The 16,473-nt window shown below is 43.6% G+C and overlaps 1 protein-coding gene across 2 annotated transcripts in view; it reads left to right on the forward strand.

The window, feature by feature from the left end:
* The window catches only part of Lin52 (lin-52 DREAM MuvB core complex component), a 106,924-nt gene extending 101,626 nt beyond the window's left edge, over nt 1-5,298 (forward strand). For both annotated transcript variants that reach the window (XM_047542505.1, XM_047542504.1), the window contains exon 6: nt 3,333-5,298. In XM_047542505.1, coding sequence (XP_047398461.1) covers nt 3,333-3,388 — 56 coding nt within the window. In that variant the 3' untranslated portion in view covers nt 3,389-5,298. The remainder of the gene's footprint in view (nt 1-3,332) is intronic.
* The last annotated feature ends 11,175 nt before the right edge of the window (nt 5,299-16,473 follow it).

Genomic DNA, 16,473 nt, shown 5'->3' on the forward strand with positions numbered 1-16,473 from the left:
GGACAGAACTAGGCAGAGGGAAATAAATACATTGTTCTCCTCTATAAGCAGGCAGTAGCTATCTCAAAGGTTTTTTCCCCCAAAGAGATTTGAAATCCTTGGTGGGAATGTTTTAGTAAAATACATTTACATATAAAACCCTCCTGGAAGGGGTGAGTGTGTGTGAGTGTGTGAATGTGTGTGTGTGTGTGTGTGTGTGTGTGTAGACAAGCAATATAGAATAGTAGCAGAAGGCTGTCTTCCTATTCCTAATGGGATTTTGTAGCAGCATGTGCGAGTTTGTTTCAGAAGTCAAAAATGAACAGATGTTGGTATAAATTACCTCTGTGTCTGATGTCTTGCAAATTAAAAGCGCGGTTGGCATCACTAAACAATTTCACTAGGTTTTGGGGGGGTGCGGTGAGCCGGCGGTGATTACTGTAGCAGGTCGCTAAGAATCTTTACCCTGCAGAAGAGCAAGGATAAAGAAAAAGGGAATAAAATAAGGGCTATGTGAATTAATCAGAAATGTTAACATCTCTGATGACAAGCGAACAGGAGGGCACGTGCTCTGGAGCAGCCCCTGACCCACAGCAATTTCTCTGTGCACAAAAAGGGGTTGGTGCTTAGGCTCTGATTTATAGGGCACAGCCCTCTTTTAGGGAGCGGCTGTGTCACACATTCGTATATCTCCTATATGGGACTGGCAAGAAGGGAAACTTTCTCCCCTCCCATGTAGAAGATGATGTCTTTTGAATTACTTCTACTTTTACGGTGGTTTCCTGCAGCTCTGTATACTTGGATTAGGTTGAAGGGGGAGGAATGATTGAGTGGAAAAGGGGTTGTTAAAAAGGATTGGTTAAATTCAAGGAGAACTTGCAACGGAGAGACTACAGAATCTCCATTTATTTTTCCCTTTTAAACCTTTTGATCCCTCCTATAATTGAATCTTTAATCTGTGTCTTAAAATATTGGTCATTCTTCCACTGGGGAAGAAATAGTAAGGAATTGTAGAGGGTGTCTGAAGGGCAGCAGGCGGAAGTCACCCTGGTGAGGTCAGGGCAGTACTCTAGACTTGAGGTTTGGGACAAGGCTATCTTCTCATCATAATTCTGATTTACCACTGTCCGCTTTCCACAGTACCTGCTTCTAGCCATGTTACAGGATCATTTGATAACTGTATATGTTTAAAGTCTTTAATAAGTACTACAGAACAGACAGGTAACTCATCCAGTAGAAATAAACAATACCCAAAAGTATAAGCAAATTCCTGTAGGATTAGGCTGAGGAAAAGATTCCAAGGAGTGGTGGTTTTAAGATTGTTAGTCCCTCTTGTCATAGTCCTTCATTCATTCCCTCAGAAAATACTGAGGGTAGAGCTTACCCACATGTGAAAAGGGTTGTGTTAATGAATGCCACTATTCCAAGTATGTTCATTGCTAATATCCAAGAGAAGAGTAGGACCGGTGGCATTAACATATTACCCATCTTACAGATGAAGAAGGCAAGGCTTAGAGATAGTGTCCAACTCAAGGTGTCACCCAGCTATAAAGTGCTAGCACTGAAACTTAAACTGAGTTTACATCCTGTGGTAAGCCAGAAGAAGCCCCATGCTGCTTCCCATAGGCAAGAGAGTACTTGATTGAATTTCCTCTGGAATAGTTAGCCCTTGACCCCTGATCTCTCCTTAAATTTGGCACTACTTCCACCAAAGGAAAATATTTTTCTTGCCAAATAAACAAAGTGCATTCAAAAAGACTCCTACAGTGGAGAAGCTGGAACACCAAGGACCACTAACTAGTCTTTGTTATTTATCTATGTAAAGGAAGGAAACTAATGTTCGTTGTGTTCCTATTAGGTTCTTTTGTATGTTACCATTCATTCATTCAGCTAGCGTTTATTCAGCAGGTCTAGCACTTAACCGTCTTTGCCCTCAGTTCTTATATTTTAGTGGAAGAAGACAAGTACATAAACAAGTATCTGTGTGCAAGTCCTAACTTTGAATGTACAGTTTGGTGTAGATTCATCAGGGAATGAATGGTTGGTTTGATTTGGAACAGAGTAGTGGTGTGGTCACATGAGGCAAGACCCAGCGCTGGGGCTTCCACTCCTGGCTAATAGAATTTCCTTTTCCTTTGTTGGAGCTCAGGAACTAGTAAAAGCTGGGAGGTGGATAGATAGCAGTTACCCAAAGCCTCCCTATGATGACAGTTGATATTGTGCAAAAAATGATTTCTTCATTGTACAAATAAACAGGCAACTAGCAGGCCAGTCATCCAGCACCATTTTTCTGGACTTTGGAAAGAAGGCCAGGGTGAAGGTTCTCATTCCTTCAGGTGCCTCCTTAGCCACTTCACTTCTTTGGCCAGGATGGAGATAATGTCTTTGAGAGGCCATGGGCCACAGCATGCCCTGGGCCCACTGCATGGTTTCAGAAGACTTCTGGCCTCCAGGGCCAGCCATCAGAAACTTATGGAACTGCTAAGAAATCTGAAAAGATGACCCTGTGGGATGAGGATGAGGGGGTGTTTTACTGTGTATGCTTGTTGAGGATTTGCTTGACAGAGCTAAAACAGGGGTTTTTTGAAGTGGTCCTTGTAATCGAGAAATGTTTTGCTTTCATTTTGGAACCTTATATGTAGGAAAGTAGCTGTATAAAACCACTGGTGAGTACAGCATTCAAAGATTGATGGTGCTGAAAGTCAGAGAAAGACACATAAACCTTGCCTGGCTATATTAAATACCTAAGAACTGACAATGCCAAGAGAGAGAAGACCAAAGCTCTATAAACTGCACTTTATTACTCCCATCCACAGACAAACTGCACTGAGGGAATATAAACCCTGTTACGTTACAGCATGCCGGGACAACCACTACTGAGATGGGGTAATGACTCTGATTTTGATTTGAGATTATAGATGTCTACAGACCAACAACCCAGAGAAGACTCATCTTGGTTGGATTTTAGCCTCCAGAGAAAACTCCATGACATAGTGAACATGGGTGTTAGGTTAAATTCTTCAGAAAGACAGACAGACAGACAGACAGATAGATAGAGCTATTAAATGATTAAAAGGAAATTCCCTGGTGATTTTTTTTAAGGTTTGATGATGGTCTTCCCTTGTTATCTGGTACCATATAACAACTGCCAACTTCAGGGTCTCTCTCCAGTTTTACTTGTCAATAGTAGTTTTAATTTTTTTCCCCATTTAGGAGGTTGATGATAGTTGAATGTGTTGTGGTAGCAACGTGATATACAATTTAAACCAACCTGCATTTAAATAAAATCTTCCTAGATCCTTTTTTTCACATTTTAGGTTTTCATTGCTCTTTTGTTTGCTTTGTTATTCCAGCCAGAGAGATGACAAGGGGAAAATTCCTCAACATCTTAGAGAAACCCAAGAAGTAGCAACAGCTCGTGGACAGGTGTCCTGGGGACTCTTCCCAGTGCAGCTTTTCCTCAGGAGAGGCCAGAGGCTGTACCTCAGGACTGCCCCTCTGCCCTGCTCCTGGCACTCTGTGTCTCTGAGGAGATTCAGTGACCAGAGAAGAATCTGCTCTACCCAAGGATCATCACAGTTACTCCGTCAGCTTCTTAACCTTGGATATTGGTAACACCAGAGGTCCTATCATCCTTAAAGGTCAAAGTCACCCTTTTTCATTTCCGGAAGTGATTCAGGAGCCCCAGGATCTTCTAGTTGATTTGATTCCATGATGGCGAAGTCACTTGTGACACATTGATTGGATGGGTTCTTTTGAGTTGAACTGGATCTTTTAGGAAGTATTTATGATGTGAGGAGATTAGAGACCAACTAGGTTCTGGATTAGACCATGCAGCCTGATCTGTGAACTCTCCAATATAAAATAGGTTCCAAGATGTTTCAGCTGGAAAAACCAGAATCTTCTTGAAATTTACATTGGCTTTTAAATTCTATACCTCTCATTATAGTCCTACCCTCAACACTGTTCATTCCCCACCTCCCAGGCCTGACTCCAGGCAAGGGGATCCCTGAGTAGGGTGTCGCTCCTTGAATCAGCTTGAGAAGTGAAAGGTCCATGCTAGGTCGCATTGGGTTGCAGACCTCAAGACAAATATGAAGATGACCTACTGGACTTTTGAGCTCTAGTTAATCAGTTACAGATCTAAGTGAAGGAGTCAGTATGGCCTGATAGATAGGAAAAGGACATGATTTATGGGAGTTTCCATTTGATTGAAAAGTAGAATCCTAATCAATCTAGTGTGTGCTATGGGATGGTGACAATGTTTTGTCCACCTCAGGCCCTCATGGCACATATCAGATACTTCACAGAAACATGTACACACACACACACACACACACACACAAACACACAAAAGATGAGGAGAATTTCCTCAGTTAAATACAGTTTTTCATGGTGTTCTTAGCCAATTATTTATAAAAACCTGAAAATTTCACCCCAGAGTAAAATCAATTGCACATCTTCTGATGTTTTGAAAAGTACACAGGGTTTCCTGAATTTCATGGAAAGAATATTCCTGTGGTAATAATCGGAGGGAGTTTGGACACAAACTTGTAGTCAAGTTTGTGGTCTTGAATGTCTGCTAGCGCATAGCACTCTTCAATTTAATGGCTGATCTTTAGCCATTTGATGACATTCGTGCTGATTTCCCATGCTAGAATTAACATTAGTTTTTACTCTTGTTTGTGTCACTTGACCAACCAGGTAGTCTTACTTTTGGGGGGGAGGAAAGAAAGAGAGAGAGAGATAATTGAGCATGAGACACAAAGGGCAAGAGGGAAAAGGAAACCATTCTTTCTGGTTGGTCGCTACCCAGGAGGTCAGTTGTGGAGGCTTTAATTTTAAGTTAAGCTTATGACTGATGTTTCTTGATCTCCCTAAATGCGATTGAAGAGCTTATGCGCATGTGTGTGATCAAAAAATAGTACCATTAACGTCAAATTTTTTCTTTGCTCTGTTTTCGAGAGTTGATAATGTCAGGCACTTTTACGTGTTTGGGGAAATTGAGAAGTATGTGGAGAATACTGGGATACCTCCCCCAAACCAACTCAAGTCTGTAACCGGAAGCCAGGTAGTTGGTTTTCTGATCTGCTTTGGCCTCCTCCTTTTACTGTCATCTTTTTCACCAGCACTTAATGTAAGTAGATGTTTTAGAATTGCGATATTTATTGGTTTTGTATTTGTCATCCTTAGAAATGTTAATGATGTATTTTTATATTGATAATATAAATTTATGTACAGTGTATACGTGTATATTTCAAAATGTTAGAGGATTGTACTTTGTATATGATGTTTTCTGTCTTCATAATAAATATGTCCCTTTTATAGGAGAGTGAATTTTTCCTCAAAGGACCAAGGTCCCTATTTAAAGCATAGACCTCATCAAAAGATACAATTCTAGTGACAAATAACCCGCATATCTCCCCCTTCACATCCTACAGGGTGATTTGGGGCTTTATAATCATCCACTTGGTTTCCTAGGTTTTCGTCTGTCCTACCAGCATCATCCACTCCCTGTAGGAGCACCTGGAAACCTGAGTCACCTCCCTGTGTCTACTGATAAAGTCTGGATTGCTCTACCCAGCATGTTAATTAAGACTTTGCATGTAATCCTCATCCACCCTCCAGTTTGGTTTCCTTCCTCTGCCCTGTATCAAGTCTGTTCCAGTCCCTCTGAACAGTTCCCATGTCATTGAGTTTCTAGAAAGTTTGCTTCCCTTTTGCCACCTGTTCAGCCTGCTCTTCCTGTAAACCCCTGATAACCCAGCTGGAATTGATCCCTGTCCCCCAGCATTCCTACAACATTTAGGTGTCCCGTAGTCCCTCTGGCTTTCAGCACATTCCATCTTGTGTCTTAAGTGATCTAATGAAAGACCTGACTCCCCTGCCAAGTCATAAGCTCCTCCAGGTTGTGATTGTCTCCTGCACGTCTGGTTCTCTGAAGTAGGGTTCAAAGCTGTTTGCAGACTTCCAGTTAAACATGATGGAGTTTAAAAAAAACATTTCTCTGCTGCCCACTAAAACTCTTAGCATTTTTTTGTTTTCAACTCTGTTCCAGACCTAGAGAAGAGAAAGTACACATTAGGACTGTCGCTGTCACCCATTGATAGCTGGCCTGCCCTAGGCCAAATATTGCCTTTCTAGAGAAAGCATTCTATGTTAAGGAAATAAAATTGCTAATCAGAGCAATTCATAAGATACTGTTAAAAGTTCAAAGAGATATTAATTGTGCTAATATCAAAACACCACTAATTTTTTATCTTTTTTATTGTAAAGGATATTTATCACATTTTTTTGTGGTACTGGGGATTGAACTCAGAGCCCTCTACTACTGAGCTACAAACCCAGCCCTTTTTATTTCATTTTAAGACAGGGTCTTGCTAAGTTGCTGAGACTGGCCTCAAACTTTAGATCCTCCTACCTTAACGTCCCGAGTTGCTGGGATTCCAGGCATTAATCATAATTTTTAGCATAGGTTTTAAATAGACTTTTAGTAACTGCTCTTTTATTGGTTCTCTAGCATCTGTTCACTATATCTGGAGTCACCCAAATTATGGCATTGAAAATCGAACTGGTGAAAGTCATTCCATTGTCCCTACAGCTTCAGAAGTGTGTTTGGACCTCCATTGGAACTTTGTAACGAAGTGAAGAAATTTCATTTATCAGTGGCATGCTTCAATTCTGCTTCCTCCCAGATTAAGGCATCACAGAAAGATAAACAGAATAGAACATGAGGAAATCATGGGCCAAGGTGGATAGTCCCAGGGGTCAAATAACATTGTTTCTTAACAGCTCTCAACTATGCCTAACTCTGTCCTCAAGCATTTGGTTATATTCTCCATTTTTGTTTTCTTCATCCTTTGAGAGCTACAAGACTTACTACCTGATTGACTTCTGGGCTCAGTGGCACACACCTGCAATCCCAGTGATTCAGGAGGCTGAGGCAGGTGGATTGCAAGTTCAAGGTCAGCCTCAGCAACTTAGTAAGACCCTTCTCAAAATGAAAAATAAAAAAGACTTAGTAGCTCAGTGGTAGAGCACTTGCCTACCGTTATGCACAGGGTCCCGGGTTCAATTACCAGTATTACAAACAATAACAACAACAACAAAAACTACCCGCTCCCTGCATGGGCTTCATTTTACCAGAAAACCTTGTAACCCTGTTCCCAGAGAATGGGCAAGCAGTGGGCTCTCCAAAGTCAGTTCCTAAGTTCTGATTGGCCTGTAACCAGCTTTTTTTTTTTTTTTTTTTTTAATCTATTTAGGCTTTTGGATACTTTGGGCATGTGTTCCTGACTCTGCCTAAAGAGGCCACTGGCCTTCCCACCCTCTGTTTGACACTTTTTCTTCTAGACTAGGGCAGTTGAGGACTTCAGGTGGCACCAGATGCAACTGTGAGGCTCCTAGTTGGCGCGAGAGCTGGCAGAGCCTGTTAATTAGCACAGGAACACCCTGATGCTCCATTAGCTGGGCCAGGCATTCGGAACCTTCCCCTCCTGGGGGCCCCTTCCTCCTAATGAGAGCTGGGAGAAGGGCCCTCACAAAACAGTGCCTCAGAATAATATTCTGCTTTGTCCCCACCAGTAACCAGGGCTGACAGGATCACTCTGTCCATTTCTCTTCTAATTAGCACAATTCCAGCAAGGCCTGAGCCAGCAAGTGGAGAAAAGCGATCAAAAGCGATCGGACAACCGTACCGAATCACAAACACAAAGAGGGCCATTCCCTGTAATTAGGTGAGACAATTCCTCAGTCTTTTCTCGGCTGGAGTTTGCCGCTAAGACTCTTGCTGTTTGGGTCCCAGCAACACAAGTTACATGTCTCCCTGGGACACTAATAAGCCCCAAATTGTCTTCCGCTTCACACAACTCTAACCAGAAGACAGATGCAGGGTGTGGGGCAGGCTAACGGGGGACAGGATCTCTAAGCAACCAGCTGCTGTAAGGTTCCCCGACTTCAAGAGGCAGACACGGGGCCTGTAGGCTCGAAGGAAGAGCTGCCCTGGGCACAGCCAGGGCCTGATCCTTGGAGCCAGATCCTTGGAGCCAGAGCCTAAAGCCCTTAGAATCCCGACCCTGGGGGAAGTCCACTCGCTCTCTGCCATTTGCCTTGCTCTGTCCATGCCTCTCTGTCCCCATTTGGCCTCCTCACCCCTTCTGCCTGTCCACACAGCTGGTATCATGGGCAGCTGTAACAGGGACAGTGGCACCATTGCTGGAGTTAACTGCAGCTTTCTGTCCAAGTACAGCTTCCACGTCGAGGCACACCAGCCCTCAAAGAGCTCATATCCTACAAGGGGCGCCTGCTCCCACTCTCGCCCTACTTTGATTTATAGCCCCATCACCTTCACGGCTCTCTCTTCTCCAACTCCATTCTCTCTCCTGGATGATTCCTGGCTTTTAAGACAGAAAAGTGGCCCATCAACTGCCAAGGCAAGAAGCCACAACTGGCCACACTCCATGTGACTCAGAGGTTGGCCACTTAATGAACAGAAACAGCCCCAGGATTGCAGCCCATTACAGGGATTACTTGGGGCAATGCAATGACAAACTTGGTCATAGCCAGGAACAAAGGAATGCAGGGGAGAGTGGCAGTTGGGATCGCAATTAAACTCTAGCTTTGAGCAGAATTGGCTCACATCTTTTTATTCTTATCTTGCCCTCTGCTTTCTGTTGATCTATACCTGATGCTTTTGAAAGTGACCTCAAGGAAACAATTATGTAGAATCCAAGGAGCCCAAAACTCAAATAATCAGAGTTGCTTTGTTGTCTGTCCATCTTCTCTGAGACACACTTAATGGTAAGATTTGACTTTTTAAATAACTTTTGGAAGATGTCAAAGAATTGGCCCAAATTTGCTCAGACTCCTACAGCCTCTCTGGTTATAAACAGAACTTAAAACTGTAGTTGGCACATAAAAAATGCTTAAAAGGAATTTGTTGAAAGATGGAAGTGTACCTCCATATTCGATGTTATAGCCAGTTGTTGGTCTAAGGAGAATGACAGCTGGGATTCTGAGAGGGGCAGGGAGGAGCTTGTGCAAATCACTGCTTTCTCAGCCTCGGTCTCCTCAGGAACTTTTGTGCTTTAAAAGAGACAGCCCAGTGTTGTAGATAAGCACATAGACTTTAAAGTCAGGCTGCCAGGGTCCAGATCCTGCTTCTGCCATCTACTCGCTATGTGACTGAGTAAGTTGCTTAACTTCTTTGCAACTTGGTTTGCCTGTTTATGAAGTGGGTCCAGTAATAGTCCCTAATTCCTTGAGTAGTTGTAGAGATTCAGTGGGTACTTGCAAAGTGTGCGAACAGTGTGTTGCACACCTTATCCATTATATAACTGCTTGATGGGTCTACCTATAAATAGACTTGATATAATCTGTAATTTTATTATATTCATATTTGTTAAGTATTAATAACCCCTCAGGTAAAATATGCTAACTTTTGGTTACTTGAAATGGTTAAGCAGCTGGGTGTAGTGGCACATGCCTGTAATCCCAGCGACTCAGGAGGCTGAGTCAGGAGGATCATGAATTCAAAGCCAGCCTCAGCAACTTAGTGAGGCCCTAAGTAATTCAGTGAGACCCTGTCTCTAAATAAAATATGTTTTTTAAAAAAGGACTGGGGAAGTGGCTTAATGGTTAAGCACCTCTGGGTTCAATCTCCAGTACCCCAAAAAAAAGAACAAAGAAAAAGAAATGTTTAAGCAGAGGACCATTTCTCTAATAACCCTTCAGAAAAGCTGACAGATTTACTGATTGCTTCCAGCCCCATCCTTCTGCCTTCTGAGACAACTCCATGCCAGCATTGATACCATTGTGACTGTGCAGACAATGTCACTAAAGACCATTTGTTAGTGATAGGCAAGGAAGAGGGAAAGCTGTTCTTTGTGACATTGGCATGTTTCTTAGCTGACACCGGGCTTACCATGAGCTTTGAATCATTATGCTTTGCTGGGTTTTGGAGTCCTGATATTTTCTGAGCTTCCATGCTGTTCCAGTCACTGCCCAGAAACACACTTCCTGATTATTTTGTCCTCCCCTCCACCAGCCCTTCCACACTTTCTCCAGATGCTTCTCTGTGGTGTGAGTTGGTCAAGTCCTCACTACCTTTCCTGGACTGAGCAGGATCTACCCTAGCCTCAGCTCCTCTGAGAGCCCATGGAAAGCAGCCTGTCCTGATTCTGCAGCCTTCAGCCTCAGGGTCAAGCTAGGTCGAAGGTCACGCCCTGGGGTTTTGCTGAATGCAGCCAAGCCCCAGGAGCCACACTGGCTCGGGCCAGCAGCTCCACACAAAGGAGCAGCTGAGAAGAGTCAAGGTGGAAAAGTCAACGACTTGAGGCCTAGTGGAAATGAGAAGGCCCAGCTGCTGCTGCCTGGGACAGGGCCACGAGGGGCTCAACCAGAAATGGAAGAATGGAAGAAGGTCGAAGGAAGGTTGGCTCCCCAAAGCTGCCTTACCCTGGCTGCTCCCCATCGTCTGTGTCTATTGCCACTGCTTTCCTCACAGCCATGCTACCCAAGATGGAATGACCCAAAGACCCTTCAGAATATGCAGCTATCGAGGAAATTATGGCACGTTCACATAGTGAAGTATTAGAAAGCGATTTAGTATGTTTGCAAAGAAGGTAAAATATCACAGAAGAAATGATTTTGTCATGAGGATAAGTGAAAATTGTGAGATATAAAATTATAAAGACAGCAGGATCTCCAATTTGTAGGGAAAAAATTGGAAGGAAGTAGACCAAGGTCATAATAGTGCTTTCTGCCTTGGAAGATTATGGGTCATTTTTATTTTCCTCTACAGCCTGTATTACTTTTATAATATAAGGAGGAAAAAAAGCCTCTGGAGCTGTATGCAAATACCCTGTCCATAACTCAGCCTGTTAACATGCACCTGCCTGCACATACAGTTCACCAGTGACCCGTGTGCATGACAAAGGTGATGACATTTGTTCTTAGATATGCAAATGTATATCATTTGAGAACCAAGTATTTACTGAATACCTACTAAACCTCCGACTGTGCCCTAGACATCACAAGCATGTAGAGAAAAGCCACTTGTTCCCTAATCATGCTGGTTGCCACCCCTCCTCACATTTCCATCCACAGAGCCTTTGCCCAGGGATAGAAAAATATCAGTCTTGCAAAATTACCATCTTGTCCCTTAGTCCATCCCTACTCCGAGAAAAGCATCTCACCAAATTTTGCTGTGGAATCTGAGGGCTGAATTTCCCAGCTCTTAGGCATGCAAAACATTGCTTCAGATGCGTTTGACAGTTTCCTCACTTACTTTCTTCCTGCTCCCCCTCCCCTTCCCAGTTGGGAGAGAAGAAGATGAATTGAGGGTCAAGGGGAGGAATGGGTCAGGGCAGAGTCTGGAATTATGTTTTCATCACAGACAGCCAATCAGAGACAGTGCCCCATCAGAAAAGGGAGCAAAAAAGTACATTTCAGCAGTGAGGTGGCACATATCTGTAATCCCAGCAGCTTGGGAGGCTGAGGCAGGAGAATCACAGGTTCAAAGCCAGCCTCAGCAACTTAGTGAGGCCCTGTCCCCAAATAAAATTAAAAAGGGACTGGGGGCTGGGATTGTGGCTCAGTAGTAGAGTGCTTGTCTAGCATGTGTGAGGCACTTGGTTTGATTCTCAGCACCACATATAAATAAATAAAATAAAGGTCCATTGACAACTAAAAAGATATTTTTTTAAAAGGAAGGGAACTAGGGATCTGGGAATGTGACTCAGTGGTTAAGCACTCCTGGTTTCAGTCCCTGGTACTGAAAAAAAGTGCATTTCATCCTGGCTGGATCCGAAGGACACGGGGTGGGTGGGAGGTGAGTCTCAACTTCACTGGGAGACAAGTGTGTATGTAAAGTCAGTTTCCCTCCATGACGAGACATGTATTCATGCATAGAGAAGACAGAAAAGTTCTAGGACCAGATGACATAAGAAAATAACAGAGAAGAATGGACCTTGTTCTGAGAAGCGACTTGACCACACCAGTCCCAGGCACCTGGAACACAATCCCAAGCATCTGCCCAGGCCTGGGTGGGGCCGAAGGAGCTTTGCCCCTTGTGTTCTTCATAAAACAGACACAAATAAATAAAAATAAGTGTCATGATAAGTAAGAAAAACCCACGCCTGTCACATCCACCCCCGCCACCCACCTTCCCTGCCGTGTGAGCACTGGTTCATCCTTGTTTTCCAAAAAGAGGCACTACTTCCTTCCCAGCTCAGGATAACAAAACAACGAAGAGGAAGTGGCGGTCGTGTGCAGCCCTGGGTCCTGCCTGACCATCATGGTAGCTCTGGGACTCCCAGCCAGATGAACCGGGGTGGCCAGATCTGATGAGCCCTCCGCAGGATGGAGAAGTGCTTGAGAATGACAGCTGAAGCAGTCTCAACAACAGGAGGATTGCAGGGCCGGCGACACTTCGCGACATCACCAAAGATTGATGCAAATTGGTTTGGTTCTGACCCTGTCACACCAGGAAGGATAATGATTCCAGCAGCGCTGGGCAAGGGAGGGGCACATGGTGGGGGCTGCGAGGATTGGTGTCTCACTTCACATCTTCATTAATGATCTGAAAGACAGGGGTAAACAGCATGCTAATGAAACCTGCAGATGATTGGTGTTACAAACCCCAGAGAGGACAGAGAAATAGCATCGTGAGACCCAGAGAGCTTAGAAATATGGGCCGGAGATTGTCAAATGAGATTCGTTCTAGGAAAATGAAAGCCGACACGTCAGGCAGGAATGATGGAGGCTCCTCTGGGCGGGGGCCTTCGAACCTGGAAAGCAGATGGGTGGCAGGGTCAGGAGGGTGAAGAAGGGATAAGGTTTGGGGTGTCATTAGCCTGTGTCAGCTCTTGGGCCCCTCTGCAAGGCTGGGTCTCTGCCTTCTCAGTCATGAGCCATGTCTATTTGCTATGAAAGCAAAAAATGCCATCTTAACCCATTTTACTAAAATGAAAGGCAAAACACATTTAATATTTTTTGCATTCAATTATTGGGGATAGTATATTCAAGAGCAGAGGAAAGAAAAATTTCCCCATCTTCAGTGGCTTCCTATCCAATAAACATTTCTTGGAGGTATAACTTTCATACAAAGTATACAGATCTTAAATGAACAGCTCAGTGATTCTTTTTTTTTTCCTGGAGCAAATCAGCTTTGCCTTTCCTCGCCTCAGTTTCCTCATCTGAATGAGTATAAAGCAGGACATACCTTAAAGCTATGCTGTGCAGATTAAATGAGATGTTATAGTGAAGCCCCAGGACATAGTAAGCACTCAGATGTAGGTGATCAATAGTAGTTTTTATTATCCTACAGTTTCATTCCCTAAGTACATAATTACCTTCTTAAACTTCTTGTCAGTGCATGCATGCTGTGTAAATTCTGTTTGATGGATCAATGATAGTAGAATCCCCTTTTAATGTGAATAATTTTGTTCTTACCCAACTCAGATCTTCTTGAATGAAATCAGTTTCTTCAAAATGGAAACAAAAACAAGTAAAATTCTGAATAAGGGAGTTGTTTTGAAGTCAAAACGTTCCACTGAGTCTGCTAACCACGGACGCATGCACTGTCTGATCAATCTTAGGCCAAAGGAAATGCCAGCCTGATGATTAAGAGCCCAACTTTCAAGTTCAATCCCAAAATTAGATTGACTAATTGTCTCATTTACTGTAAACCCAGGAGTTCCCTGGACGAGGGACTGTCTTACTAATGGAATAGCTAGTCACTCTGTTTTGAACCCAGGTTCTGCCACTTAACTTTTGGAGTATGGCCTTATTGAACTTGGTTTCCTCTTTCATTAAAGGAGGAAAACAACCCCTTCTCCAGGTTGTTCTCCAGGATCAAGATCATGAGATACTATTTGGTAGTACTTAGCAAAGGCAGTAAGTACTAAGTATTACCAAACAATACTACTAAAACTACTACCAAATTAAGTACTACTGTTTGGTAGTACTTAGCAAATTCATAATAAATGTTCATCAAATGTTAATATAAACTGGAAGATTCCATGTAATAAAGTTCAAAAACAGGCACAAACTAGTCTATAATGGCAGAAGTCAGACAGTGGCTGCCCTTGCTGGGGGACTGGCTGGGAAAGAGCTTAAGGGAACCTTCTGCAGGGATAGAAATGTGCCAGCAGGGAAATGCTGAGCTTTAAAAACAATACTCTTAGAAGTAAACATTTTTGGGTAAACATAAGGATTTTTCTTACTGCTGTTGGTTATGTAAATAAGGCAGAGAGGAGAAAATAAATTTATTTTCATGGGGTTAATTAAAATAAATAAAAAGATCTTTAGTTATGCCTTCCTTATACAGACTCCACCTATAAAACAAAGGCTTCTGTTTTTCTGTGCTCACTGCCCTTCCAGCCTCTGTTCACACACTTGTTCTGTCATGGTCAGTATGACCTTGATTTGAGAACCATCTTGTGGTTGTTGGTTTGCTCTATCTCTTTCCTTTTTGATGTGAGCAACTCACTCCTCCATAACCAGTGAGACACAACGCCCAAGAGGACTTTGAAAGCTGGTACCCTACTCCTTCCTGAAAGCCTCACTGCTGTGGAGATAGTCACCAAGACCTTCAAGAATACAGTCTTGCCAGGCACCATGGGGCACACCTGTACTCAGGAGGCTGAGGCAAGAAGATCACAAGTTTGAGGTCAGCCTTAGCAACTTAGTAAGACCCTAAGCAACTTAGCAAGGCCCTGTCTCAAAATAAATAAAGGGCTGGAGATACAGCTCAATGGTAAAGCATCCCTGAGTTCAATCCTCAGTACCAGAAAGGAAAAGAAAAAGAATACGTGGTTTTACCAGGTGTAGTGGTGCACACCTGTAATCCTAGCAACTCAGGAAGCTGAGGCAGGAGGATTTTAAATTCAAGGTCAGCTTGGACGACTTTGCAATACCCTGTCTCAAAATAAAAAAATGGAAAGGTTAGAAATGTAGCTTAGTGGTGGAGCACCCCTGGGTGCAATCCCCAGCACCCACGCCACAAAAAAAACTGGAATACAGACTTTGTTAATTCAAATACTATGTATAGACCAAACAGAAATGAGTGTCTATGTCAAAAGACATTTGCAGGAATGCTAATAGCAACTTCATTCATGCAAGCCAAAAACTGTCAAAAAAAAAAAAGTCCATCAACAGGAAAATGGATAAATTATGTATTCACACGGTGGGATGAAATGCTAGTTGGCAGTAAAAATGAATGAACCACTGTACTGCTTTCCACAGTGGCATGTATGAACCGCACAAGCAAGGCAGGGGAGAATGACAGCACAGAGATCATTTAGGGTGAGAAGTCAGAACAGTGGTGACCTTGGAGTTTTGGAAAGTGGCACAGGGGACCTTCTGGGGGTTTGGAAATAGTCTCTCCTGATGGGGTGGTGGTTATATAGGTGTGCTAGGATGAGCTGCGCATCTGGTCATTGTGTATTTCACTCCACGTAAGCTGCGCCCCAAAACAAAAGGATTTAAAGTCCTTGGAGCCTCTAACACTGGTGGAAGCTGATGGTTTCTGTGTTTCAAACCGCAAAGCCTTGGGATGGTAACACGGGGGGATAGGAAGGACGCCAGGCTCCTCCTGGACTCAGGAGTCAAAGGAAGGACAGAGGACAGTCACCATGTTCCTTTGGCAGCTGCCTGTCATGCTGACTGAGCACAAGTCTAGGGGTCTGTCCTGTGACCTTGATGTGGGGAAGGGCTATTAGCCAGACTCCAGGGATCCCAGACACTTCATAATTGGATTTTCTTGTGAGGGCGCCCCGTTGTGTGTCCACCCCTTACTGAGAATTCAGAGCGAGGATCGGGTCTGTGCTTCTGTGTTTATCCAGAGCTTGACATGTCATGGGTGCTCAGTACAGAGTTGCCAAGTGGACGCTCAAATCCACAGCCTCCAGTCACCCAGCTGGATCTACCACCACCTCAAAGCCAAAGATATGCTTTCTTCATTACTGGGTCAGCCAGGCTCTCCTTCTTAAAAAAGTACTGGCAATTCCAGGTGAGCTGCTGGCATCTCCCATGTGCATCTGTTCAGTCTAGTTCCGATACTGCTGGGAAGGAGCTCCTGTTCTTTCAAGAAGCAAGTTTTCCAGGATTCTTCTAAACTTCCTCCTTGAAAAGAGCCTGTGTTTACACTGCAGGGTGCCCACGAATATCTCTGGGTTGTACATTCCCTCAGATGGAGGGCAGGAAGAGCTGGGCTGCTGGACCGTTTGAAGAGATGTGTGTGCTATCCAAGTGGGCAGCCATTAGCCACGTGTAGCTATGAAGTCTAAATTACGAATAAATAAAATAAAATGTTCAGTTTCAACAGAGGTACCCATGTGCTCCTGCCATGATGTGAGGCAACTTAAAGGGCGCCTTGCTAGAGCCTGCACCATGCTGTTTAGACTTTGACCTTTCAAAATGGTGAGCTAAACCTCTTTTATTTAAAAAAAAAAAAAAAAAAAAGAAAAGAAATCAAGCTGGGCACAGTGATGC

This window comes from Sciurus carolinensis, chromosome 2, assembly GCF_902686445.1.
Source record: "Sciurus carolinensis chromosome 2, mSciCar1.2, whole genome shotgun sequence".
NCBI lineage: Eukaryota > Metazoa > Chordata > Mammalia > Rodentia > Sciuridae > Sciurus > Sciurus carolinensis.